Source organism: Hordeum vulgare, chromosome 6H, assembly GCF_904849725.1.
Source record: "Hordeum vulgare subsp. vulgare chromosome 6H, MorexV3_pseudomolecules_assembly, whole genome shotgun sequence".
In the NCBI taxonomy this organism is placed as follows: Eukaryota; Viridiplantae; Streptophyta; class Magnoliopsida; order Poales; family Poaceae; genus Hordeum; species Hordeum vulgare.
This window is the reverse complement of record NC_058523.1, coordinates 41,703,361-41,729,036: the sequence shown is the minus strand read 5'-3', so window position 1 is coordinate 41,729,036 and position 25,676 is coordinate 41,703,361. Positions and strand designations below refer to the sequence as shown.

The following is a 25,676-nucleotide window of genomic DNA, read 5'->3' as shown; positions in this document are numbered from 1 at the left end:
TCGTAAGCTTTTTTGAAAATCAATGTACTGTTTTTAAAAGTCGATGATTCTTTTTCGAATTCTATGAATTTTATGAAAATTCATGAAGATATTTCAAAAATCGGTGAACCTTTTTTCATAATCATTGATTTTTTTTTTTGTAAATCTGAACTTTTAAAAATTCTATGATATTTTTTTCAATATTTTAGTAATCAACGGATTCTATATGAACCGGCCCACGAGAAGGAGCGATGGAGGCGCCGGTTCCGGTAGGTCCCGAAACAACGTGCTAAAACAAAGAAACTTCAGTGCTTTCTTTTTAGCAACCCATTACAATTCCATAGGACGAAAGGCCCACCCGAAATCTTGGCCCACTCCCACGCACTCTCTATATAACTCAACCGTGGGCATAGGTTCCTACACAGCACCTCTCTAGGGTTTGAACTGCCGCCGCCGCCGCCGCCGCCGACGCACCCCACGGCCTCTATTTCTCTCGCCGTCTCTTTGTCCTCTCCTCTTTGGCTTCATCTCTACTTCTCTCGCCGTCTCATCTGCCATTAGATGTCGATCTTCCGTTGTTTTTGTGCCGTGATGATTGCTTTATTTCTGACACCTCTTGTACGAGAAGCGCCTTGATGCGCTTCGCTGAGCAGATCACAGCAAACATATCTGAGCACAGCCACACAACGATTTGTTTGCTTATTTTGTATGGATTTGCAACAGCACAGTATATTGGTCATATTCGTTGGCCATGATGAGCACTGCTTATTTCTGACACCTCTTGTATGAGAAGGGACTCGTCCCTTCCATGAGCAGATTAGCAACCCTCTGAGCTCATCTTATGACCGTTGGCTCTTACCGCTGATGTTTATTTTCTTCTTGGTTGTTTGCCTTGGCATTCGGTAGTTCCGTAGTAGTATGAACAGCTGTGATGAGCATCGCTTTCTTCTGACACCTCTTGTATGAGAAGTGCGCCTCTCTAGGGGCTGCACTTCGTTGAGCAGAGTATAGCAAATGTCTGAGCTTTTCTTTATGTTCCGTTGCCATCATCTTTAAGGTAGCCTGTTGCAGTTGTTCTCCTTGTTGAATCTGAGATCAGTCGTGTGTTCTCGTCTTTTAAATCCTTTTTTTTAACGTTGCATTGCTTGCTCTATGGTCAAATACCCTTCCCGCTGGATCATAAAAAAACGAGGTTGAGGCAGATTGTATTACTAAGGATAAAGTAGAGCAAGAAGTCTTTCAGTTGTTGATGATCATTAGTGAAAATGTTGTACATTCGAATGAGAAAGGAGGCCTATCCGAGAGGAAATAATCGTTTGTTTTCTTGGTGAATGTAAAAGCTGACAAGGATCTGTGAGCATATTGATCTAAATTTATCTTCCTTGTGTACATGCAGTGCTCTGCAGCTATCTTGTTGGAAGGTAAAGGTCAGCTATCTTTTTGGAAGGTAAAGGTTGTACACAATTTGGAGGCAGTACTCAATTTGCGACGCAATATTTTGCCATGTGAACTTGACAGATTGCCATTTTTACAAAGGCCAAACCAATTTTTAGTTTTCCTCTTCATGGAAAAAAGGATTAGCTTACCTGGAGGTGCTATATTAGTCACTTCACCAACGCTCTCACAAGTATTACCTCTTAGGCTGAAAAACTTGCAGATTATGTATGTTTCTACAAGGTGGGAGTTAAACACTCATGCATTCTGTCTGAATCATCTGTGCAGCAGAACCTGCTACAAGATATTTGAAGAAATAAACTCATGTTCAGTTCAGAATTGCAATATGTTTGCTTTAAAACGTAAAACAATGCAGGCAGTGATGACCCAGGAAATCAACAGTACATAATGAACAACACATATTTTGTGTGCTTTGTTATCCGGTCTTGACTTTTGATATGTTTGTGCTTCATCATCTGGTCATTGGAATGTTCAGTCTCTTGAGTCTGATCTGTTTCCACTCGACTCGTTCCCTTGAAGCTACAGTTTTCTGTTGTATCTGAGTTCGCCCCTCTTTTATGCCCTCTGAGTTCTCTCGAAGGCACTGGCAGCTCTTACATACATGCACATGTCATACAAAAATGCCCGTCCACACTTTTGGTATTTTGATTTTGACAGCTGTGACGCTAATTTTGTAGTTACAGACCTGTAATGACTCCTGTGGAAGTGATCGCACGGTTGCTTCTCTTAACAGTATTTTCTTAACAGTATTTTCTTAACAGTATTTGTGTCTAAATAGTATTCTTCTTGCTATCCAGCGTGGAATTTCTTTTAATCAGTTACCCTACACTCTCAATGGAAAATTCTATGTGTGTAGTTGTTAAACCTTTGTATTTGCCATGTGTACTTGATCTGAATTGCGAGCTTGTAATTTGTTATGAAACATTGTCTGAAATGCCAATGATGACATGCCCAACAGTTGGAGGTGCAGATGTCTCCAGGATCCTGTTTACAGGATGAACCTACCTGGAGGCGCTGTATCCACATGACATCCATGGGCAATCTGAGGTTCTGATCACCGGTTTTCAACTTTGTTTTCAACAAAGTGCCACATGCATCGTTGTGAAAACTTTCTGTTTGGATGCCTAAGTTTCATTTGTTTTTATTTTTTGATGGCAACTATACTTGTAATAAAAATTTTAGGTCTGTGTTACGTTGTGCAACACGTGGCACTTACCATTTGGGTAAAATTATGCGTTTGTGTATGATCTTAGCTGAAGCATCATCTGAAATGCCAATGATGTCATGCCCAATATTTGGAGGTGCAGATGGCTCCAGGATCCTGTTTACAGGATGAACCTACCTGGAGGCGCTGTAACCACATGACATCAATGGGCAAGTCTGAGGTTCTGATCACATTAAACTTTTCTTCCAGTTTTCAACTTTTTTTTTCAACAGATAAGTGCAACATGCGTGGTTGTGAAGCGTAACTTTCTGATTGGATGCCAAGTTTCAGTTTTTTTTTTCTGATGGCAACTTTAGTTGTAATAAAAATGGTAAGCCTGTGTTACTTTGCTACAAGTGGCACTTACCATTTGGGTAAAACTAAGTGTTTGTATCATCTTAGCTTAGTTTAACTATCCTCTCACAAGTATTACATCTATCTCAAAGTATAAGATGTTTTTAGCAGAAGAGGCTGAAAATCTCACGTTCAATCTAGTTCCAGTTCAGAAATCCAATCTTATTTGCCTTAAACCATAGATAACCGATGCACAAGGACTTAAAAATGTTAACTATTCATTTTATTTTCACTTTATATTATTTTCTGGAGACAATGTTAAATGATTTACCTGTGGTTAGGATGTAGCTCCAGGATGAGAACAATGCAACAATATGATCTATGATCTGATTGTTAGTATTCAAGTCTTTGATCATCACTTCGCCAAGAAAAACATTTATCTTGTTTTTCGTTTCCAAAAGTTGATCTTTGTGGGATGTGATGAAGCAAAGTTGGTCCGTGTTTCTGATGTACAGTGACTGATAACCATCTTTAATTTCCTTCTGATCCTGCATGAAGCCCCATTTTTGTTCATCCATTTTCCTTGTAATTGTCTTATCTAGATATTTTCTTAATTTGTGTAGTTTTATGTCGTTGTGGTGATGAATTATGAGTTTTTGCATGTTAGACTTCAGAGATGCATCTGGTGTCAATGAGAAGTCATATCATATGCCTGAGCAATGAAATACCATCTGTAATGTTTCAGGACTTCCTCACCCTTGACTTGCAACTGTGGATGCTTTTGCCATTTATATTGGTGGAAGATTTTTTGTATGTGTTGCAACAAAACATGGTTGCCACGATGCAGGAAAATAACACAGAATATTATTGCATATTAAACATTGAATGCACTGCACAGAAAATTAATGGATGTGAGGACTCTTTCCCCAAATTATTGACTGTGATTATACTGTGCGCAACTGTAATCCTTCATTGGAGGATTCCAAGCCAGAAGTCTGATCCGTCTTGGTTTGTTCTTTTCTATCATTCCTATTTGGATTTGTTTCATTTTTTAGAAGTTTAGAATGGGATACGAGGATCCTTTCCCGAAATGATCGACTATAATCATACAGTTATACTGTGTGCTGTTGCAATCCTTATCAGAGGATATACAGTTATACAGATATTTCTTCCTTGATTTTTTCGTCTATTGTTTGTTGATTCTCTTCCTTCACTTTTGGTCGGTTACTGTTTGGTTGTATGTGTCTTCTGATGTCATGGATGAAGATATGCACTGGGCTCTGAGCAGCGGACATTGCTGCAGTCTGATGGAGATGCACTTGCCTAGAAAGCATTGTCTGACCGCTCAACCATTTGTTATGATTCTGTGTAATGTTTCTGTTTGATTTTTCTTTTCTTGTTGGAGATTATTGTTTATGGATCCTGGTGATGACTTGTTATGTTAAAAAGTAGTGGCCTGATTAATACATTGATGAGATCTATATTATCACTCTGAGGGATCTATATTAATACTTGTTTTTTATCTGTCTGTTTTTTGACTAATTTTCTGCTGGAGAAATATGTTCATATTTTTTTTATTTTCTTTGATCTTTGTTGATGATTTTTAGTCTAAAATCTTCTCTATGAAGATCTTAGTGGGACGTAGCGGACGCGGATAGAGAAATGGTTTACTTACCAACCCTTTGCAGCGTTTGCTATTGCTCTTGGGTTAAATGGTCTAACCAAGATTCTCTTCTCAGATATTATTCTTAAAATTTTAGATTTATGTAAGTTTCTGAGCTGGCAAATGATGATCCGATATCCTACACACTCAATGGAAAATTCCATGTGTGGACTAATAATCTCATCTCATTATCTGATGCCTTGCACAAAGTGCTCTATTTGTCTTCCTTGTTTTGCCATACAAGATTATCAAACCCAGGGTTGCAAATGATGTCAAATATTATGTGCTAAACACTGAATCTTTTATATGTTTACAAAACTCCGCTTATTATCTGATGCAACCCATCAACTTCAAAAGACTTTTATCAAGTTATCTTATCTGCACATATGCCCATCTCTTATGTGGATTTCTTTGGATTAGTGGGAATCTTACCCGTGCTTCTGATTAATTTATGAAGCACAAGGGAAAACATGATTGAATTTCTTATTATGTGCTGAAAAGATCAATTCTCTTTATTGTCATTCTTTTAGATTTATGTGTTTTGGTTTACCATTGATGTGATGATAAAACAATTTCAGCAAACATGCCAGTTCTGCTTCTGAAAATTCATGACTGAAAATATGTTATACAATATCTGAGCCATTGCACCTTCTTTTAGATTTATATGTGTGCTGATTTGACCATGGTTGTGGTGAAAAACACTTTCATCAAAGCAAGTTCTGTATCTTATGTTGTTTATGTGCTGTTTTCTGCTTATAGTTTGCAATAAGAATGTGTTGTGCTTTTTTATCTAATGTTGGAAGCTGTCTGATGATGATCAAACTAAATACTTTCGTTCTTCTGATGCGCTAAGGTGCGATGCGGAAGCAATTTGGAGACCTGAACTGAGGATATTGTTGATCTTATTTTTATGTGCTATTTTCTGTTTGTAGTTTGCAATAAGAGTGTTTTGTGCTTTTTTATCTGATGTTGGAAGCTGTCCGATGATGATCAAACTAAATACTTTCGTTCTTCTGATGTGCTAAGGTGCGATGCAGAAGCAATTTGGAGACCTGAACTGAGGATATTGTAGATCTTATTGTTTGGTTTGATCTGCTGCTCTTTGTTAGGAAAGCAACTTGTCTATATTAAAGGCCCAAGGGGCATATATATATTACATATGACTTGAGGTGCAAGGAAAGTAAACATAGACTAATAAGGACTCCTAGACTAATACTAATAGACTAATAAGGACTCCTAGACTAATACTAATAGACTAATAAGGACTCCTAGACTAATACTAATACTTCCTAACACCCCCCCTCAAATGCAAAGCGTATGCGATAGCATTGCATTTGAAGAGGTGTAATACTAAAAAAAAATGATAATCCAAATCCGCGTCTTGAGAGTGTCGTCGTAGCGTGAAGAGTCTTCAAAACTTGTCGAGTTGCCGAAGGAGTGAACGAAGAGATGGCACATCAGAGGTAGACATCGCATCACTTGAAGATACAAGATAAGTATCAAGAGAAGATGGGTTGTCAAAAGAAGATAGCACATCAAGTGAAGACACCGAAGTGATGGCACATTAGAGGAAGACACCGCATCACTTGAAGATACAACAAAAGTATCAAGAGAAGATGGGTTCTCAAAAGAAGATGGCACATCAAGAGAATAAAGCATTGTGCAGAAAATCATAGTCCACGACAACCGTCGGCGAAAGAAGCTCGGCGGATAAGGCACGATGGACGTAGATCGACAATGCAAAAGAAGTCTAGAAAATCCTATAGAAAACAACAAGGAAAAATAGGCCACAAAAGTTGCATAGAAAGGATCAGGACCAAAGAAACGGCTGACAGACTAAGGTGGACTCGCATGGCATGAGAAAACACAAAATATCAACGGATTTGGTGGACGCAGAAGTCTAGAAAATCCTATAGAAAACAACAAGGAAAAATAGGCCACAAAAGTTGCATAGAAAGGATCAGGACCAAAGAAACGGCTGACAGACTAAGGTGGACTCGCATGGCATGAGAAAACACAAAATATCAACGGATTTGGTGGACGCAGCGGAAAACAAAGAAAACTAGAAAACACACACTAGATTAGGGATGATGGCAGCGGAAGAGAAAAAATAATATCATGGCGGCGAAGGCCAATTCCAACCAGAGTGTGCGTGAGATGGTCCTGACTGCCTGAGTCAGAATACCAGCAGTACCCGTCAAGGAAGAACCTGAAGCAGACGCTTAAGTCGCAGAATATCCTGCTCAGTCAAAGCAATGGTTGAAGCTGTCGAGGTAGATGACGAAGTCTCTGTAGATGATGATTGCGCCTGGCGCAAATGTTTCTTCTTCATGTAGCAGTGGGACTCAATATGACCATCATTGTTGCAGTAGCCACAATGTGGACGGGGGCCACCTGAGCCCTCAGAAGGAGTGGGCAAGAGCGATGGAGTACTCGAGTGAGAAGGGGTCGGTGCAGCAGGGGGCGTAGAAGTAGCCCGAGCAGTGAGCACCGAGGGAACCTCCAGCACACCAGCACCACGTAAGCGAGTCTCCTCAGCACGAATCTCAAAAAGCGCCTCCATGAGAGAAATACGGCCACGAGCAAACAACTGAGCACGCTGAGGCTCAAACTCCTTACGGAGCCGAGACAGGAACTCGTAGACGCGATGAAACTCCAAGTTGGTCTGGACAGCCTGGCAACAGGGGCAAGTACGACAACCAGCAGTGTGGAGAGAATCGAGCTGGCGCCAGATAGCAGAACTCTGTGTATAGAAGTCATCAATAATAGAGTCACCCTGTTGAAGAGCATGCTCCTGACGAACCACGAAGAGGTATAAGGCATCACCAGAGGGCGCATAGCGCTGACGAAGGCGAGTCCACATCTCAAAGGCAGTAGGAAGGCCCAAAAACTCACAGGCAAACTGAGGCAGAACACTAGCAGTGAGAACAGCTACAGCACGAGCATCATCATCAAGCCATTGGGTGTAAGCCGACAGAGCACCGTGGTACACCTGAAGAGCCTCCTCATAAGCCAAGACCTTCGCATCATAAGCACGGATAGCAGCCTCATCAGCAACCTTAGCTGCATCCTTTGTAGTCTGAGGAGCATCCGCGAGAAGAGCCGGAGGGATCGGCGGAGTGGGAGCCACAGGAGGAACCGGACGTGACGGACACCAGACCTCGCCAGAAAGAACACCCTAGAGACGGATGCCACGCATGTGAATGCGCATAAAGCCAATGAACTCGGTGTAGTTACTACCATCGAAGATCACCGAACAACGAGGGACAACAACATAGCCCGATGCAGTAGACATTTTTTTAAATTTTTTTTTTTGAAATCTCAGTCAACCTCTTGATCTGAGACCGCGTCGATGCAATCTGGAGGCAGGGCGGAGCGAAGCGGCCCGATCTGATGGGATCTAGCGACCCGATCCCACATGCAATCCGACAGCAGGGGAGTACGGCGGCTGGAGCGGCTGGAGCAGTACCAGAGGAGTCGATGCGATCTGGAGGCAGGGGAGTACGGCAGCTCCAGAGCGGCAGTAGAAGGGATCCACCAGCGGCTGGAGCAGTAGCAGGAGGGACCCACCAGTGGCTGGAGCGGTAGCAGGAGGGGATTCACCAGCGGCTGGAGCGGTAGCAGGAAGATTCGATCTCGTCCTGGACTGATCCGATTTGGCGATGGAGACTGGGACGAGGCAGGGCACGAGGAGAGTAGCCGGCGTGGAGAGCTGCCGCTACGAGAGACAGAGAAAAGAAGGGGCGGCCACAAAGGACGACGACGAGGCGAGGTGGATCAATAGCACGAGTTGCGGCGTGCAAAAAAAATTAACTAGCTCTAATACCATGTTAGGAAAGCAACTTGTCTATATTAAAGGCCCAAGGGGCATATATATATTACATATGACTTGAGGTGCAAGGAAAGTAAACATAGACTAATAAGGACTCCTAGACTAATACTAATAGACTAATAAGGACTCCTAGACTAATACTAATACTTCCTAACACTCTTAACAATATTTCTGCCTGTAAACTAATCCTTATGGTTGCTATCCAGTGTGGAATTTCTTGTGACAGATAACCTACACTCTCAGTGGAAAATTCCATGCTTGGACTAATATCCGCTCTGATGCCTTGCAATAACTCATTCTATATATCTCTTATTTTTCCCTATAATTTATTAATCTTCCTGTGTTAACCATGGGTAGCAAATGCCATCCATCAGTTTCAACTTTCAACCCAGTTTTTTGTGGTTTGCTGTGCAATTTTTGTACAATGGTCTTTGTTTAACTCTCCCGTGATTTTCATGTGATTGATGGCATTGATTTGAGCGTTACCTGCACAAGAAATTTTAAAAATGTTAAGTATTTATTTTATATTTACTTGATATTATTTTCTTGGAAATTCAGCGGCTCTTTATTTGTTCGGCATAATGTGAAAGTTGGAGACAATGTTAAATGATTCAGGCTATAGCTGCTCCAGCCAGCTATTAATAGATCATGAAGCCCTGAATTGATGTAGATGTTAAATAGACCTTTAGAATGGTTGTTGTGAGTTATTATGGAATTGAGTTTGGATCTTTTTCATGTATTTTCGCCATAGTGCCATTGTTATTTGGAATGTTGCGGCCCAGGATTAAACTATACTATAGACAAGCATATGTCTGAATTTTCTTCATGTGGAACTATCTAATCTTCTCTATGAGGCCAGTGACTTTGTGTGTTTTGTCTGTAGTTTTATTTGATCATTTTTTGGTTTCGTGAAGCTGATGGTGTGTGAACCTTAATCCATGATGAGATGTTTATGAGAAAAACAAGTCTGTTTGATGTCTGGGATTGGACTGGCTGAAATGTACCTTTAGGGGTACATTTAGATTCCATTGCTAGTCTAGTTTGGCAGTATGAATCTAATGAAGTACTGTACTCCGACCAAACTGTTTGTTTTTTCTTCTCCTGTTCCAGCTATGCTCTAGTTAACTTTAGAGTGACATGTTAAGATAGTTGGCTATGTCCTGCACACCAACCAGACTGTTTGTTGTTGCTTCTCATGGTCCAGCTTTTGCTGCTACAGTTTCTCCCCGGCCTCAATATTTTTGAATGCTGTAGAGCTGACCCCCCCCCCCCCCCCCCCTCCCTCTCTGGCCCTTGTTCCACCACTTCATTTTAGGTGATTTATAGAAATACCAGTCTGTGATCTTGCATCACATATCACGAGTTGGATGGTGATCTTGCAGCTAAACCTCCAGTTGTGTGACATGCCTCTCTGCCTTCTCCCTGTTAACAGCATGCCCTCCTGCCGATGTTTTATGCCTCTCTGCCTTCTCCCTGTTAACAGCATGCCCTCCTGCCGATGTTTTAAAGACTTTCATTTTTTTTGCCAAGCTTGATTCCCCTCAGAAATAGAGGGGCCATAAGTACTGTACTTTTTTGATTCCATGATTGACCATGGTTCTGTGTGAGTGCTCTAACAGTTTCTGCATTTTGATCTCATTGCTCTAACAATTTCTTCTGAATTTCAACCTGAAATCTATGGGCAAATTTCTTCCCAACAGAGGCCTTTTCTTGTTAAAAAGTGAAGACAACGAGCGAGCCCGATGGTGTGGCCCGGTCTTCTGTAGGTATTGTGTGAGTGCATTTGTGTGGTGGTGTGAGTCAGTGAGCTTGTGTGTCTGCGTTGTAATTGATGTTTCTCAACAGAAAAAGGGAAACTTGTCTGCCTTGGAGTACATTAGATATTTGGGAAACTATTTAATCCCTGTCTGTACTGATTTCTGAAAATTGTTTAATCCTTAATCTTGCACCCTTTACTTTCCGGACATATCTTTCAGTGAGCTTGTGTGTCTGCGTTGTAATTGATGTTTGTCAACAGAAAAAGGGAAACTTGTCACTTCCACCATAAATACTCACTTCCAATGCTAGCTGCATGAACCTTACTGCCTCGTCATCATGTTCTTCTAACCAAAGTTTGGTGTATCCCTGAATATATATGCAATGGTGAGCACTGCAATTACTTTGCCAACCCCTGCAATCAAATTTGTCAACATCCATAGAGCATAGTCCATAAATACTCTCGTTTCCTCAAGGGGATTAAAATTTAGGCGGCAACTAATATCAGATTTGGGGAGAAAAGAGCACTGCACTTTGCCAGCCCCTGCATTGCAATCAAATTTGTCAAAATCAAATACATATTCGTCCATAAATATTCTCATTTTCTCAAGGGGGTTAAAATTTAGGTGGCAAATAATTTCATATTTGGGGAGAAAATTGTAGACGAATATGTTGTAGTGAAGGCTGTTACCCCTGCAATTTTTCTGATAAAAAATCAAGGGAAGCATGGTAATGGTGCCAAATGCCATACTAATCTTAATACGCCTCTGCTAAGGGACATGAGCTTCCTTTGCGTGCAGCCACCCACTTCCTCTTCTTGTAGATATATAATCATATCCTCTCGACGCATCGCGCCCCACATGGACATGGACTCCCCCCCCCCCTCATGCCGCCGTCGTCCAAGCCGACCGACCTCTCGCTCACGTTGGCGCCGGTGGCGCAGTCCGTCACCGAGGATGGAGGAGCGGGCGGTGATGGCGGTGCCGACGCGTGCATCGACGGCAAGGACGTCCGCCTCTTCTGCAACAAGAAGTTCTTGAAGTCATATGCGCTTGGCGGCCACCAGAACGCGCACAAGAAGGAGCGCAACATCGGCTGGAACCTCCTCCGCGCACCTCCACCCCAATGCCGCACCTACAACGGCTCTGGTGTTGTCGGGGCTCTGACCGGCTCCAGTATTACGTGCCGCCGCAAGGCACGTCGGTGTCCTCGACGGCGGCGGCTACGGTGGGCGAGCTGTACAGCAGCAACGGCCTGCAGACGTCCCGCTTCGCCGCGCACCAGCAGCAGCTCCGTACAACCGGCCACCGGAAGCAAAACACAAATGCCACATATGGCACACTCGATCGAATGAAGCCGCCGCCGTGTCGTTCATCCTCCCGAGGCGCCGAATCCATTTGAAATCTGGGTCGTGAACTCCATGGATTTGGGCTGGAGATCTAGGAGGCTTGGAGGTTGAGAGCTCGCATCAATGGATCCCCCGTTCGTCTGTGTTGGCTACTGAAAAGAAGAGCACGAGCTAAACATCAAATACTACAGGGTCTATTTGGAAGAACGAAGCGTTTTCAGTGGTTAGCCAAAGCTGGAGCGCGGGTTGAATACATGAAACCTCAGGGGCATGCCACAACGGACACGACGAACGACAGAAGTGAACGACGCTTTATTATTAGGTGAGATATATATCGCTCTATGAGGGAATACAAGTTGCATATTCCTAACATGGTATTAGAGCTAGGTCAATTTTTTACACGCTGCAACTTGTGTGATTGATCCGTCTCTCCTGCTTTCGATCGAAGTCTGTCCTCGATCTCCTTCTCCCTGTTTTGCTTGATCTCGTGCCTTTGCCGGATCGATCTCTGCCCGCTACAGGCTTCGTCCCGCTCGATCTAGCCAGGCTGCAGGTCTCGCCGCAGGCCTGCTCCAAATCGACACCTGCAACTCTCGCTCGATCTTCTCCTCCTGCTTCAAGCCGCTCCTGACCGGATCGACGCCAGCCTCCACGTCCACCATGTCTTGGGGGGGTCTGTTGTCCACCACGTCCAGTTCCTCCTATGGCTCCCACTTCGCCAACCCCACCGGCTCTTCCTGCGGATGCTAATCAGGCCGCCAAGGATGCAGCTAAGCTTGCTGATGAGGCTGCTATCCGTGCTTATGATGAGAAGGTTTTGGCTTATGAGGAGGCTCTTCAGATGTATCATGGTGCTGTGTCTGTTTACACCCAGTGGCTTGATGATGATGCTCGTGCTGCAGCTGTTCTCACTGCTAGTGTTTTTCCTCAGTTTGCTTCCGAGTTTCTGGGTCTTCCTACTGTATTTGAGATGTGGACTCGTCTTCGTCAGCGCTATGAGCCCTCTGGTGATGCCTTATACCTCTGTGTGGTCCGTCAGGAGCATGCTCTTCAGCAGGTGACTCTATTGTTGATGACTTCTATGCACATAGTTCTGCTATCTGGCGTCAACTTGATTCTCTCCGCAGTGCTGGTTATCGTACTTGCCCCTGTTGCCAGGCTGTCCAGGCCAATTTGGAGTTTCAACGCGTCTACAAGTTCCTGTCTCGGCTCCGGAAGGAGTTTGAGCCCCTTCGTGCTTAGTTGTTTGCTCGTGGCCGTATTTCTCTCATGGAGGCGCTTTCTGAGATTCGTGCCGAGGAGACTGGCTTACGTGGTGCTGGTTTGCTGGAGGTTCCCTCTGTGCTCGCTGCTCGGGTTCCTTCTACGACACCTGCTGCACCAACCCCTTCTCGCTCGAGTGCTCCGCCACTCTTACCCACTCTTTCTGGAGGCTCAGGTCGCCCTCGTCCACATTGCGGCTACTACAACAATGATGGTCATATTGAGTCCCATTGCTACATGAAGAGGAAACACCTGCGCAAGGCGCGACCATCATCTTCAGGGACTTCGTCATCTACCTCGATAGCCCCAGCCATCGCTTTGACTGAGCAGGATATTCTGAGACTTAAGCGTCTGCTCGCTGCTTCAGGTTCTTCCTCGACAGGTACTACTGGTTCTGTGACTGATGCTTCCCGCACTGAGCAACCACCTTCTACACAGTCAGGTACATCCCCATGGGTTCTGGACTCTGGAGCTTCTTTTCATATGTCTTCTCATTCTTCCACTCTTTCCTCTCTTCGATCGCTTGATTCTCTTGTTCATGTCCTCACTGCTGATGGTACTCCTCTTTCTGTCGTTAGCCGAGGCAATCTTACCACTCCGTCTTATTCTGTTCCTGATGTTGCTCATGTTCCTCGACTTACCATGAATCTGTTTTCTGCTGGTCCACTTACTGATTCTGGTTGTCGTGTCATCCTTGACGTTGACTCTTGTTCTGTCCAGGACCGTCGCACACACACTCTGGTTGGGGCTGGTCCTCGCCACCGTGATTCTTAGGGTCTTTGGGAGTTGGACTGGCTTCATGTTCCTTCCGCTGCCACCACTATCGCCAGTTCCTCCGCTTCGGTCGTCTCAGCTACTGATTCCTTCCAGAAGTGGCATCATCGACTTGGTCATCTGTGTGGTTCTCGTTTGTCGTCTTTAGTTCGTCGAGGTCTTCTGGGGTCTGTCTTAGGAGATGTTTCTTTAGAGTGTCGGGGTTGTCGTCTTGGCAAGCAGATCCAGTTACCATATTCACATAGTGAGTCAGTGTCTAAGCGTCCTTTTGATTTAGTCCATTTTGATGTATGGGGTCCGGCTCCCTTCGCTTCGAAAGGGGGTCATAAATACTATATTATTTTCATAGATGACTTCTATCGTTACACATGGCTTTATTTCATGACTTCTCGTAGTGAGGTGTTGTCTATTTATAAGCGTTTTGCTACCATGGTTCATACTGAGTTCTCTTCGCCCATTTGTGTGTTTCGTGCTGACTCTGCTGGCGAGCATATCTCTAAGATGTTGCGTGGTGTTCTTGCTGAGCAAGGGACTCTCTCTCAATTCTCTTGTCCTGGTACTCATGCTCAGAATGGCGTGGCTGAGCGTAAGCATCGTCATCTTCTTGAGATAACTCGTGCATTGATGATTGTTGCCTCTCTCCCGCCTCATTTTTGGGCTGAGGCCGTCTCCACCTCCACCTATCTCATCAATCTACAACCTTCCGCTGCTCTACAGGGTGGTGTTCCTTTCGAGCATCTTTTTGATCGTTCTCCCGATTATTCGATGCTTCACTTGTTTGGTTGTGTTTGCTATGTTCTTCTTGCCCCTCACGAACGCACCAAACTGACCGCTCAGTCTGTTGAGTATGTCTTCTTAGGCTATAGTGATGAGCATAAGGGCTATCGTTGTTGGGATCCTATCGGTCGTCGGATGTGTATCTCTTGGGATGTGACTTTCGATGAGTCTCGTCCCTTCTACGCACGACCATCTTCCTCGACCTTTTCAGTGGAGGATATCTCTTTCCTCACTTTTCCTGACACCCCTATCACCCCCGTCGAGCCTTTGCCTATTCGTTCCACTCCCTCTGCTTCTCCACCTCTAGTCGATTTGCCGCCACCATCTTCCACGGTCTCCTCACCTAGCATGTCACCGGATTCTACACCTTCATCTACGGTGACTTCTTCGTCGCCACTCCCCGATTCTACCTTAACGATTCCTCCTTCCATTGTTCCATCTTTTCCTCAGTGTTACACTCGTCGTTCACGTCATGTGGATGCCTGTGTGGATGTGTTGTCATCCTCGTCTCAGCCTACTTATGGCTTGCGTCCTCGTCCTCGTCCGCCTGTTGATCGCTTTGGGTTTCCCACCGCTGGTGCTGCTGTTCTTGAGCCGACTTCTTATCGTGAGGCTGTTGTTCATCCTGAATGGCAGTTTGCGATGGTAGAGAAGATTGCTGCTCTTGAACGCACTAGTACGTGGGATCTTGTTTCCCTTCCTCCCGGAGTCCGTCCCATCACTTGTAAGTGGGTCTACAAGGTTAAGACTCGCTCCGATGGTTCTCTTGAGCGTCACAAAGCTCGTCTTGTGGCTCGTGGTTTTCAGCAGGAGCATGGTCGTGATTATGACGAGACTTTTGCTCCTGTGGCTCATATGACCATTGTTCGTACACTTCTTGCCGTGGCCTCTGCACGCCACTGGTCTATATCTCAACTTGATGTTAAGAATGCCTTTCTTAATGGTGAGCTGCGTGAGGAGGTGTACATGCAGCCACCACCTGGGTATTCTGTTCCTGATGGCATGGTATGTCGTCTTCGTCGCTCTCTCTATGGCCTTAAGCAAGCCCCCCACGCCTGGTTTGAGCGTTTTGCCTCTGTGGTGACTGCCGCTGGTTTTTCAGCAAGTGCTCATGATCCATCATTGTTCATTCACCTTTCTCCTCGTGGTCAGACTCTCCTTCTTCTCTATGTTGATGACATGATCATCACTAGGGATGACCCCGAGTATATTGCCTTTGTAAAGGCCCGTCTTAGTGAGCAGTTTCTTATGTCTGATCTTGGCCCTCTTCGCTACTTTCTTGGGATTGAAGTCTCTTCTACCTTTGATGGCTTTTTTATATCCCAGGAAAAGTATATTCAGGATCTTCTTGCTCGTGCTGCTCTTACTGACGAGCGCATTGTTGAGACTCCTATGGAGCTCAATGTTCACCTCCGTGCTACTGATGGTGATCCCTTTCCTGACCCGACAGGTTATCGTCATCTTGTTGGCAGTCTTGTCTATCTAGCTGTCACTCGTCCGGATATCTCTTATCCGGTTCATATTGTGAGTCAGTTCGTCTCCGCTCCCACATCGGTTCACTATAGTCATCTCCTTCGTGTTCTCCGATATCTTCGGGGTACGATCTCTCACCGTCTATTCTTTCCTCGTTCTAGTTATTTACAGCTTCAGGCCTATTTGGATGCTACGTGGGCTAGTGATCCTTCAGATCGCCGTTCACTTTCTGCTTACTGTGTTTTTTCTGGTGGTTCTCTCATTGCCTGGAAGACGAAGAAACAAACTGCAGTTTCCCGTTCGAGTGCAGAGGCTGAGTTGCGAGCGATGGCTCTTTTGACGGCAGAGGTGACTTGTTTACTGTGGTTACTTCAGGATTTTGGTGTTTCTGTCACTACACCGACTCTGCTCTTGTCTGACAGTACATGTGCTATTAGCATTGCGCGCGATCCTGTGAAGCATGAGCTCACCAAGCATATTGGTGTTGATGCCGTCTATGTGCGAGCTGGTGTGCAGGATCAGGTTATTGCTCTTAAGTATGTGCCTTCCGAGTTACAGTTGACGGATTTCCTGAAGAAGGCCCAGACTAGAGCACAACATGGCTTTTATCTCTCCAAACTTAGTGTTGTTCATCCACCATGAGTTTGAGGGGGGGGGGGGGGTGTTAGAGTTATAATATAAGTCATGTGCCCCTTTGTATTTATCCCGTTGTATAAGGTTTTTTTTTTTGCATATGTTCCACACCTGTACAGGTATATATATCGGCCTATGGTCTCATGAGAATACAAGTTGCATATTCCTAACATATACAAGGAGAAGAGATGCAATAAAGAGGCATCTGTTAGGGAGAGATGGCAGTTATAAGGGAAGATTACTCCATAATTAACACATGTTTAATTAAACTTTAACAAAATGCATGGCAACTTTTAAGAAATTATGTTGTGTGGAATGGCATTTTTTCCCTACAACATGGCAATTTTTGCTTCCGTACATTACAAATCCTTTACAGACAACATGGCAATTTCAATTGTTTTGGCACGATAATTTTGCGTTTGTTGGGAAATCCCTTTGCGACGAACGTCAGATTTTAAACATAACTTTTTTTTGCATGATACTTAGCCGTGCTACAAAAGTAGGCATCCTGGTAAAAAAGGCATGTCCATTGAGCTAAGGCATTCTGTTTATGACTAACTTTATCATAACTAATCTTAGGCAAAGTATGGCTGCCTCAAAAAGTGTGGCTAACAAAATGGTCACCACAAGTATGACAAGATTTGGCAAAAATAAATAAATAACACTATGACATGTGGATCACATAACTAGAAAAGTGTGGCAAGCCACAAATGTGGCAACGAACCAAACACATGCCTAAAATATTATGGAATGACTAAGGTTAGGCATGGCAACCTTAGGGTGGGAACCAAACAGACCCTAACCTGATAATGATTTGCCTCCAGAGCCCCATCAACAATGGAGGGGCCATGATTGGCTCGACATGAACCTCGAGATCCGGCTTGACAGATTAGCAAGTTGACAACGAAATATATCATATGAAGAAGCTAAATTTCATGCTTACTAGCAATTGCCACTTTCTAGGAATGCAGCTTGAGGCGGTGATGTGGAGGCCTTGGAAGTGGTCATGATTTCTTTGGTGATGATGGTGTTTGAGTTCGTGTTGCATGACTTTCGTTGGACTTGATCCACGACATGACATGCTATGTTGTGATGATTTTGGAGATCATATTTGATGGATGTGGTGCCTTTTGGATGAAGCAAATACACATATCAGAAGAGCCAACCCGAAAGGACTTGCTTCAAAGAAGCACAGTTACCAAGAAATTCCTGTTTAGTTAGTATTATCTCGGTACGTAGTACTAATTCCAAACCAGGTAGTGCGAACAGAGGATATGAAAGTTCTGTTTCCTTGACTTGTCAAGATTTCATGTGACACTATCTATACTATAGCTAGATTAGTTCCTATCCTTTCTTTCATGTTTTAATTTGAATTGCTCGATCCGTGCAACTATATGCGTGTTCATGGTTTATTTGTTGTGCATGTTGAATTTGGATCATTCGCTTGATTGATGAAATAGTGTGTAATTGTTGGAAATGTACTCCATGTGAGAAAAATATATAGAAAGAGTTAAATATAGGGTGATCGGTTAGAAATGGCCACCCTTTAACTCTTTAAATTATAAGTAGTTAAATATAATCAACCGTTTTCTCCTCTACGAGGGAATTTGGAAAACTGTGAAATTTTGTCATCTTTATGGTTATAGGTACTGATTTGAAAATTCTGTACTGCCAAAGTGCCAATATAGCTGCTAACCATTTTTTACAAGAGCAGTGCTCTACTGCTATCCTTTTTAAGTACTCTTTTGTATGTAAAGTAGAACTTGTAATCACACGATTTGCAGTGCATTAATCTGCCAGCTGAACTTGACAGGATAAGATGGTTGGCTATGCCCTGCACTCCAACTCAACTGCTTGTTGCTCCTCCTGCTGGTCCAGCATTTGCTGCTGCAGTGCCTTTTCGGCCTCAATCTTTCTGAACCCTGTAGAGCTGATCTTGTTTCCTGTAGATTTCTCTGGCACTAGTTCCACCACCTCAATCTAGGAGAATGAATGAATAAGATCAGTTTGTCATCTTGCAGCACCTACCTAAAGCGTATAGTTTCTGGAGCAAATAGTTAGTGATGCTGCAACCAAACCTCCAGCTGTGTTAGGCCTCTCTCTGCCCTCTTCCTGTTGACAGCATGTCCACCTGGCAATGTCTCCTTGCTGATCCAAGAATTCCATGGAAGTAAGAACGGATTAAATATTTAAGACTTGTGTAGTTATTAGTTTTTACATGATACTTTGCCATGCTAGAAAAGTAGAACTCCCGTTAAAAAACAGAAGCAAGACGGGCTATTAAGAAGCCTAACCTGACAACGATTGCCTCCAGAGCCTCATCGACAATGGAGGGGCCATAAGGGTCGATGATTGGCTCGACATGAACCTCAAGATCCGGCTTGATAGACTACCAAGTTGACAGCGAAATGTATCAGATATGTGACAAGACGTGAAGCTAAATTTCAGGCTTACTGGCTAAAAAATGGCGCAAGTAGCAGGGCACAAGTAATTGTCACTTTCTAGTACCAAAATGCAGATTGATGCCATATATACATAAGCGGGTACCTATTAATGTAGCGAGCTGATTTCAGGTGATACATAGGCTGACGAACAAGAGATTTTTTTTTACGATTGGATGAAGAATACCTTGATATAATCCTTGACATTTTCCATCCGTGTCTCGATGGGTTGTATCAGGTAACCGTACTGCAAACGAACCACCAAAAACAAGAGATGCCCATCAGATATATGCACATAGATTTTATCAAGAATAAGTCTAGATGACATGACCAATAGCTAGGTAGCTTTTACAAAGAGAATGTATGCAGTTCAACTAATAATTGGTGCTTTGAGGTAGATACATGCAGCTCAACCAATGATTGATTAACCCCTACCAGAGGTGTATGTATCAGGTGCCCATGGAATTTGAACCCGCTGTCCACATTCAATGAACTTTATGTAGTTGCCCGGTTGTATTCGTGGAATGGAAGATTGCTTGCTAACGGTACTGCTCACCTACTTATCAATGTATATGTCTTTACATGATAATGACACGTTTAGGGCCTCCCCACTTTGATTAACATGCTTCCAAGAACGTACGAAATAGGAAAAAAGTGCTAGGTTAACATGTCATGCTCATTGGTATCATATACACGGTTGAATTTCTACCAAGTTTTACCTTAATGAACCTTAGGAACAGATGATTATTTCCAAGAGGTTCGAGTCAATTCATTGTTCTTTGTAATATAGTGCAAATTATTGCTACATAGAAATTTTTCTTAAGGGTTCCAATGCTCCAAAATTATGCACTCCACTTGGGCATTGCATGGGACAGAACGGATCCTTCCCGTTTCTTGTACAAAGAGAGGATTGGGTTGGTATGAGCTGACAGACCAACAGCTAGGAGGACATGTAGATGTGGAGCAGCATCACCTGGTTGGCATGCGACGCGAGTTGAGACGTCTCGTCGTCTCAAACTTAATTTAAAAATTGACGCGGCAGCGGCAGGTACCGGTACCCCCTCTGTTTGGAATTACTTCTCGCAAATGAATTTATCTAGATATGTTTTTTAATTTTAGATACATCTATTTTTATTCATTTTTGCGATAACTAATTCAGTACGGAGGGAGCATGTGTTCCAGAATTAATTGATTTGAACGTGTCGAAAGGAGGCTGTGTGCCGCTGGCGAGTTGATCGCCGGGTTAAAAATGTCATCAGCAGCATGTGACAAATTAACGAGGAGGAGGAAGGAGAGATGGAGCTGACCTTCTTCTTGGCGAGCATCGGGCCGTCGCAGACGCCGATCACGACCCGCTCCCTCGCCAGCTCCGCCGCCGCCTGTTGCCACATCACACGCCAAGTTTAGTGTTTTTCTTTTGTCCCGTCTAGAGGTACCACATGGCTCTGCTATGATCCACGGAGGAAATATACACGCGATTCAGACGGAATCGCGGAAGAAGCGCTCGACCGAATCGGCCGAGGCAGACGGTGCCGGGACGAGAGGACGGCAGGCGATCGATCGACCGACCGGAGCACGGGCGGCGTTCGGCTTGCCAGCGGCCCGCGGCCGGCGCGACGAGATGACATGAGACCACGAGACGGAGAAGGGGACGGACCTGGAGGAAGAGGTGGTGGCCGCGGTGCAGGCGGTCGAAGGTGCCGCCGATGACGACGGCCGCGTAACTGTTATTACGGGACGGCGGCGGGCTTGTAACCGTCGCGCAGGGTTCGCCGGCGGGATGGTCCGCCCCGTCGCCCGACCCTGTGGCGGTGGCGACCTGGCAGGCAGGATTCGCGACGGCGAGAGCTTCCGCTGACCCTCCTTTGGACGCTTCCTCCTCCATGGCTGCTACCATGGCGACGCGACGGCGCGCGCGCAGCAGCAGCGTGTAACGGAAGGTAGGTGGGGGCGGGGGGTTGGTTCGCGTGTGCGGCGGTGGAGGGGAGCAGCCCCGTTTTTTATATGGAGTTTGACTGAGCTGACTACCAGCCGCTCTCCACCACCGCTTTTCGGGTGGGGTGGTGCTTGGAGATTCGTTTCAAAAGCTTTTTGTGAGTAACTTTTCATTAAGAATCATGGAAATATTTAAGACTACGTATGGACGTGTAATAAACATATTTTAAAAGATAGATTCATTCATCTTTTAAAATGTTTTTTTACAGAAAATTGAAGTTAGAAGTTTCGAGCAACCAACTTTCGAAGACACACATAATGCAAGCATACTTGGTACACACAAATGTATTGGATCATTGGCTGACCACATTACATGTTGAATTACGAATGAAACAAAACTATTGGATATCTTTTCTATTTTTGAAAAGTCGGATGCCACTGTTAAACGAGAGTTGTGACTAGTGTTTTAGAGGTTTATCATCTCTACACAGTCAGTCTTAATGACCACTTTGTTGAATCTCCCAAGTACTACGAAATTTACTCCTTCTCGAACATAAGCTGCTTTAGTTTGTATTGGAATTAAGGAACAGTGAAAGTATATTTTATTGGAACTTTCTATCGTGCTTATTTGGTTTGTAGGATTGGAAATAAAGATATTTTTAAAAGATATTCTGAAAATGTAGAACCCGTTGCAAGGGGCTCATATGTTTATATAAAAGCAATGTCGTGGCATATGTATTGAGAATGATCGCTAAATTGACTATAGAAGGTTGGTAGGGAAAGTTGTAACAAAAGAGGAGATAGATAAAGATTACAAGTTTAAACTACTCCTATCTCAATACAACTTAATTTATTCTAACACTAGAAGAACTGGACGTGCTTTGCTGCGTCGTTAGATTAAAAGAATCTAATTACTGTGTTTTAAAATACAATGTGTATCAACAACAACAACAAAGCCTTTAGTCCCAAACAAGTTGGGTAGGCTAGAGGAGAAATCCATAAGATCTCGCAACCAATTCATGGTTCTGACACATGGATAACAAGTTTCCACGCATCCCTGTCCATGACTAGTTCTTTGGTGATGCTCTAATCCTTTAGATCTCTCTTTACAAACTCTTCCCATGTCAAGTTCGGTCTACCCCGACCTCTCTTGACATTATCAGCATGCTTTAGCCGTCCGCTATGCACTAGGGCTTCTGGAGGCCCACGCTGAATATTCCCAAACCATCTCAGACGATGTTGGACAAGCTTCTCTTTAATTGACGCTACCCCAACTCTATCTCGTATATCATCATTCTGGATTCAGTTCTTCCTTGTGTGGCCACACATCCGTCTCAACATGCGCATCTCCGCCACACCTACCGGTTTCACATGTCGCCTTTTAGTCGGCCAACACTCAGCGCCATACAACATTGTGGGTCGAACCGTCGTCCTATAAAACTTGCCTTTTATCTTTTGTGACACCCTCTTGTCATAGAGAATGCCAGAAGCTTGGCGCAACTTCATCCATCCGGCTTTAATTTGATGGTTCACATCTTCATCGATATCCCCATCCTTTTGCAACATTGACCCCAAATAATGGAAGGTGTCCTTCTGAGGTACGACCTGCCCATCAAGGCTAACATCCCCCTCCTCCTTGTGCTTATTGGTACTGAAAGCGCACCTCATGTACTCGGTCTTAGTCCTACTAAGTCTAAAACCTTTCGATTCCAAGGTTTCCCTCCATAACTTCAACTTCCTGTTGACCCCCGTCCGACTATCATCGACTAGCACCACATCGTACGCAAAGAGCATACACCATGGGATATCTCCTTGTATATCCCTTGTGACCTCATCCATCACCAAGGCAAAAAGGTAAGGGCTCAAAGCTGACCCCTGATGCAGTCCTATCTTAATCGGGAAATCATCATTGTCCCATCACTTGTTCGAACACTTGTCACAACATTATCGTACATGTCCTTGATGAGAGTAATGTACTTTGCTGGGACTTTGTGTTTCTCCAAGGCCCATCACATAACATTCCGCAGTATCTTATCATAGGCCTTCTCCAAGTCAATGAACACCATATGCAAGTCCTTCTTTTGCTCCCCATATCTCTCCATAAGTTGTAGTACCAAGAAAATGGCTTCCATGGTCGACCTCTCAGGCATGAAACCAAACTGTTTTTTGGTCACGCTTGTCATTCTTCTTAAGCGGTGCTCAATGACTCTCTCCCATAGCTTCGTTGTATGACTCATCAATTTAATTCCGCGGTAAATAGTACAACTCTAAACACCCCCCTTGTTCTTGAAGATTGGTATTAATATACTTCGTCTCCATTCTTTTGGCATCTTGTTTGCTCGAAAAATGAGGTTGAAAAGTTTGGTTAGCCATACTATCGCTATGTCCCCGAGGCCTCTCCACAACTCAATAGGGATACAATCAGGGCCCATCGCCTTGCCTCCTTTCATCCTCTTTAAAGCCTCCTTGACCTTCGACTCCTGGATTCGCCGCACAAAACGCGTGCTAGTATCATCAAAGGAGTCATCCAGATCAATGGTAGAGCTCTCACTCTCCCCATTGAAAAACTTGTCAAAGTACTCCCGCCATCTATGCTTAATCTCCTCATTCTTCACTAGGAGTTGCTCTGCTTTGTCCTTGATGCACTTGATTTGGTCAACATCCCTCATCTTCCTCTCTCGGATCTTGGCCATCTTATACATATCCCTTTCGCCTTCCTTCGTGTCTAACAATCGGTAGAGGTCCTCATACGTCTGACCCCTTGCTTCACTCACACCTCGCTTTGTGGCCTTGTTTGCCATCTCGTACTTCTCTATGCTGTCTACACTCCTATCCAGATATAGGCGTCTAAAATACAATGCGTATCGCTTTCTTAAGTTTTCATAATTTTTATTTAATATTGTGAATGTCAAAACTTTTGCTCTCAACTTGATTAAAGTTGAACAATTTGACTTTCCAAGAAACTATTGGCCCTTATATTTTGAAACTAATGACATGATGTGTTTAATTTGTGGGGAAGATGACATAATGTGTTTTATTTTTTATTTATAATTTGGTAACTTGATGGGCCTTTTGTAGTGTGATTCTATATTATATGTTAAGAGCATCTACAACCACACCCCTCGAATCCGGACCCTCAAACGCCCACGGACGCGCCCGGGCGCGTCGGCGGACACTCACCGGTCATGCCTCAAATAATGCAGTCTACATCCGGACATAAAACCCATGCAACTACTACATCGACGCACACACGTCGCCCGGCTACTCCGTCACTGCTAAACATGCCATCGGACTACCAAAACTTGGCATGTTTGGCTATGGTGGAGATCATCTACGGCTGCCCTTGTCCTTCTTGGCGCCCTTGCCGTCCTTGTCCTAGAAGTACCGGTCGTAGATGAAGTACGGATCGAGCCAGATTTGCTCGTCGTCGGAGCTGTCCTTGCCGCCGCTCACCTCCTTCTCCTCTTTGGTGGCAGTCCGATCGTTTCACGGACCGCCCGATTCTGCTCACGGGCGAGGGTGCGCGTGTTCCGCCGCTGCCGTTTCTTCAAAATGCAGGAGCGATGGCTTCCTCCTCTATGGCCGCCCGCGCCTCCGCAGCAGCCGCCTCCGCCTCTGCCATTTCCTGTGCGAGATAGGCCTCGACGAACTTTATATCCTCTCCTTCCCACGGCGGGCAGCCTGTTCCCGGTGGGACTAGAAGTCCGCGGGTCCAGTCGATGGATCTGCCCGTTAGGACATGGATGATCTCGTCCCACAGGAACCGAGCGCCCTTTGAGCGGATGCTATGGAGTTGTGGCGGATAGAACCTCCCATTGGCCGAGCGCTATCCTCGCGCCAGCGGCGAAGTGCAATGCAAATCGCCATTGCCTCCTCCACTTTGCACGGGACGACCCACAGTCGACGGATCTGGACTGGTCGGAGTCAGATCCGCTAGAGGCCATGCTGGACAAGGCCTGAGATCGCCGGAGGTGAGCTTGGGTGGCAGATGGGAGTGGAGGGGAGTGGAGTGAAGTGTCTACGGTTTGGTCCGGCCAACGGATGAGGATGAATATATGTGGGGTCGATGCGGGCCAGTGTGGGCCACGCGGGCATGCGCGGGCGTGACCGGGCTCCCCCATATTTGGGCTGGAAATGGGGGGGGGTGCCGGTTGAAAGGACGTGGATGTCGCCTAGGGGGGGGGGTGAATAGGCGCTTTAAAATAATTATGGTTTAGGCTTAAACAAATGCGGGATAAAACTAACATTTAATTTGTAAACCACAAAACCTAAAACAACTAGGCTCACCTATGTGCACCAACAACTTATGCTAAGCAAGATAAACAACTATGTGGTAGCAAGATAGATAACAAGAAACAATATGGCTATCACAAAGTAAAGTGCATAAGTAAAGTGCTCGAACAAGAGATAACCGAGGCACGTGGAGACGATGATGTATCCCGAAGTTCACACCCTTGCGGATGCTAATCTCCGTTTGGAGCGGTATGGAGGCACAATGCTCCCCAAGATACCACTAAGGCCACCGTAATCTCCTCACGCCCTCGCATAATGCAAGATGCCGTGATTCTACTAAGGGACCCTTGAGGGCGGTCACCGAACCCGTACAAACAAGGTTGGGTCAATCTCCACAATTTAATTGGAGGCTCCCAACAACACCACGAAGCTTCACCACAATGGAATATGGCTTCGAGGTAACCTCAAATGCTTGGGGCAATCTCCACAACCTAATTGGAGACCCCGACGCTTGCCAGGAGCTTTACACCATAATGATTGAGCTCCGAGGCACCACCAAGCTTCTAGGATGCTAAAGCACCCAAGAAGAACAAGTTCTAAGGTACCAAGCAACCAAG

General features: G+C 44.7%; 1 protein-coding gene, 12 non-coding genes and 2 pseudogenes across 13 annotated transcripts; 14 read left to right on the top strand and 1 right to left on the bottom strand.

Annotated features, from left to right (window-relative positions):
• Window positions 1-563: 563 nt before the first annotated feature.
• On the top strand, window positions 564-655 carry LOC123406639. Its single transcript, XR_006612301.1, has one exon. It is a non-coding gene; the product is annotated as a small nucleolar RNA snoR1 (small nucleolar RNA).
• Window positions 656-726: 71 nt separating this feature from the next.
• On the top strand, window positions 727-814 carry LOC123406637. Its single transcript, XR_006612299.1, has one exon. It is a non-coding gene; the product is annotated as a small nucleolar RNA snoR1 (small nucleolar RNA).
• Window positions 815-903: 89 nt separating this feature from the next.
• On the top strand, window positions 904-1,004 carry LOC123406638. Its single transcript, XR_006612300.1, has one exon. It is a non-coding gene; the product is annotated as a small nucleolar RNA snoR1 (small nucleolar RNA).
• Window positions 1,005-2,369: 1,365 nt separating this feature from the next.
• On the top strand, window positions 2,370-2,483 carry LOC123406556. The gene has a single exon (XR_006612228.1). It is a non-coding gene; the product is annotated as a small nucleolar RNA Z278 (small nucleolar RNA).
• A 223-nt stretch (window positions 2,484-2,706) lies between these two features.
• On the top strand, window positions 2,707-2,821 carry LOC123406557. Its single transcript, XR_006612229.1, has one exon. It is a non-coding gene; the product is annotated as a small nucleolar RNA Z278 (small nucleolar RNA).
• Window positions 2,822-3,562: 741 nt separating this feature from the next.
• On the top strand, window positions 3,563-3,655 carry LOC123406586. Its single transcript, XR_006612256.1, has one exon. It is a non-coding gene; the product is annotated as a small nucleolar RNA R64/Z200 family (small nucleolar RNA).
• Window positions 3,656-3,837: 182 nt separating this feature from the next.
• Window positions 3,838-3,936, top strand: LOC123406528. The gene has a single exon (XR_006612216.1). It is a non-coding gene; the product is annotated as a small nucleolar RNA Z103 (small nucleolar RNA).
• A 252-nt stretch (window positions 3,937-4,188) lies between these two features.
• On the top strand, window positions 4,189-4,276 carry LOC123406683. The gene has a single exon (XR_006612342.1). It is a non-coding gene; the product is annotated as a small nucleolar RNA snoR118 (small nucleolar RNA).
• Window positions 4,277-4,710: 434 nt separating this feature from the next.
• Window positions 4,711-4,798, top strand: LOC123406594. The gene has a single exon (XR_006612264.1). It is a non-coding gene; the product is annotated as a small nucleolar RNA R16 (small nucleolar RNA).
• Window positions 4,799-4,853: 55 nt separating this feature from the next.
• LOC123406590 lies at window positions 4,854-4,937 on the top strand. Its single transcript, XR_006612260.1, has one exon. It is a non-coding gene; the product is annotated as a small nucleolar RNA R16 (small nucleolar RNA).
• Window positions 4,938-5,012: 75 nt separating this feature from the next.
• On the top strand, window positions 5,013-5,091 carry LOC123406678. Its single transcript, XR_006612338.1, has one exon. It is a non-coding gene; the product is annotated as a small nucleolar RNA U36a (small nucleolar RNA).
• A 54-nt stretch (window positions 5,092-5,145) lies between these two features.
• Window positions 5,146-5,240, top strand: LOC123406510. The gene has a single exon (XR_006612199.1). It is a non-coding gene; the product is annotated as a small nucleolar RNA Z223 (small nucleolar RNA).
• Window positions 5,241-5,398: 158 nt separating this feature from the next.
• On the top strand, window positions 5,399-5,489 carry LOC123406537 (annotated as a pseudogene).
• Window positions 5,490-5,571: 82 nt separating this feature from the next.
• On the top strand, window positions 5,572-5,662 carry LOC123406539 (annotated as a pseudogene).
• A 12,394-nt stretch (window positions 5,663-18,056) lies between these two features.
• LOC123406392 (phosphopantetheine adenylyltransferase-like) lies at window positions 18,057-20,875 on the bottom strand. Its single transcript, XM_045099896.1, has 6 exons — window positions 20,549-20,875; window positions 20,199-20,270; window positions 19,079-19,138; window positions 18,745-18,839; window positions 18,529-18,598; window positions 18,057-18,430 (listed from the first exon to the last, which is right to left on the bottom strand). Exons 1-6 carry the CDS (start codon window positions 20,786-20,788, stop codon window positions 18,278-18,280), a joined length of 690 nt encoding a protein of 229 aa, XP_044955831.1. The 5' UTR covers window positions 20,789-20,875; the 3' UTR covers window positions 18,057-18,277.
• Window positions 20,876-25,676: the final 4,801 nt, after the last annotated feature.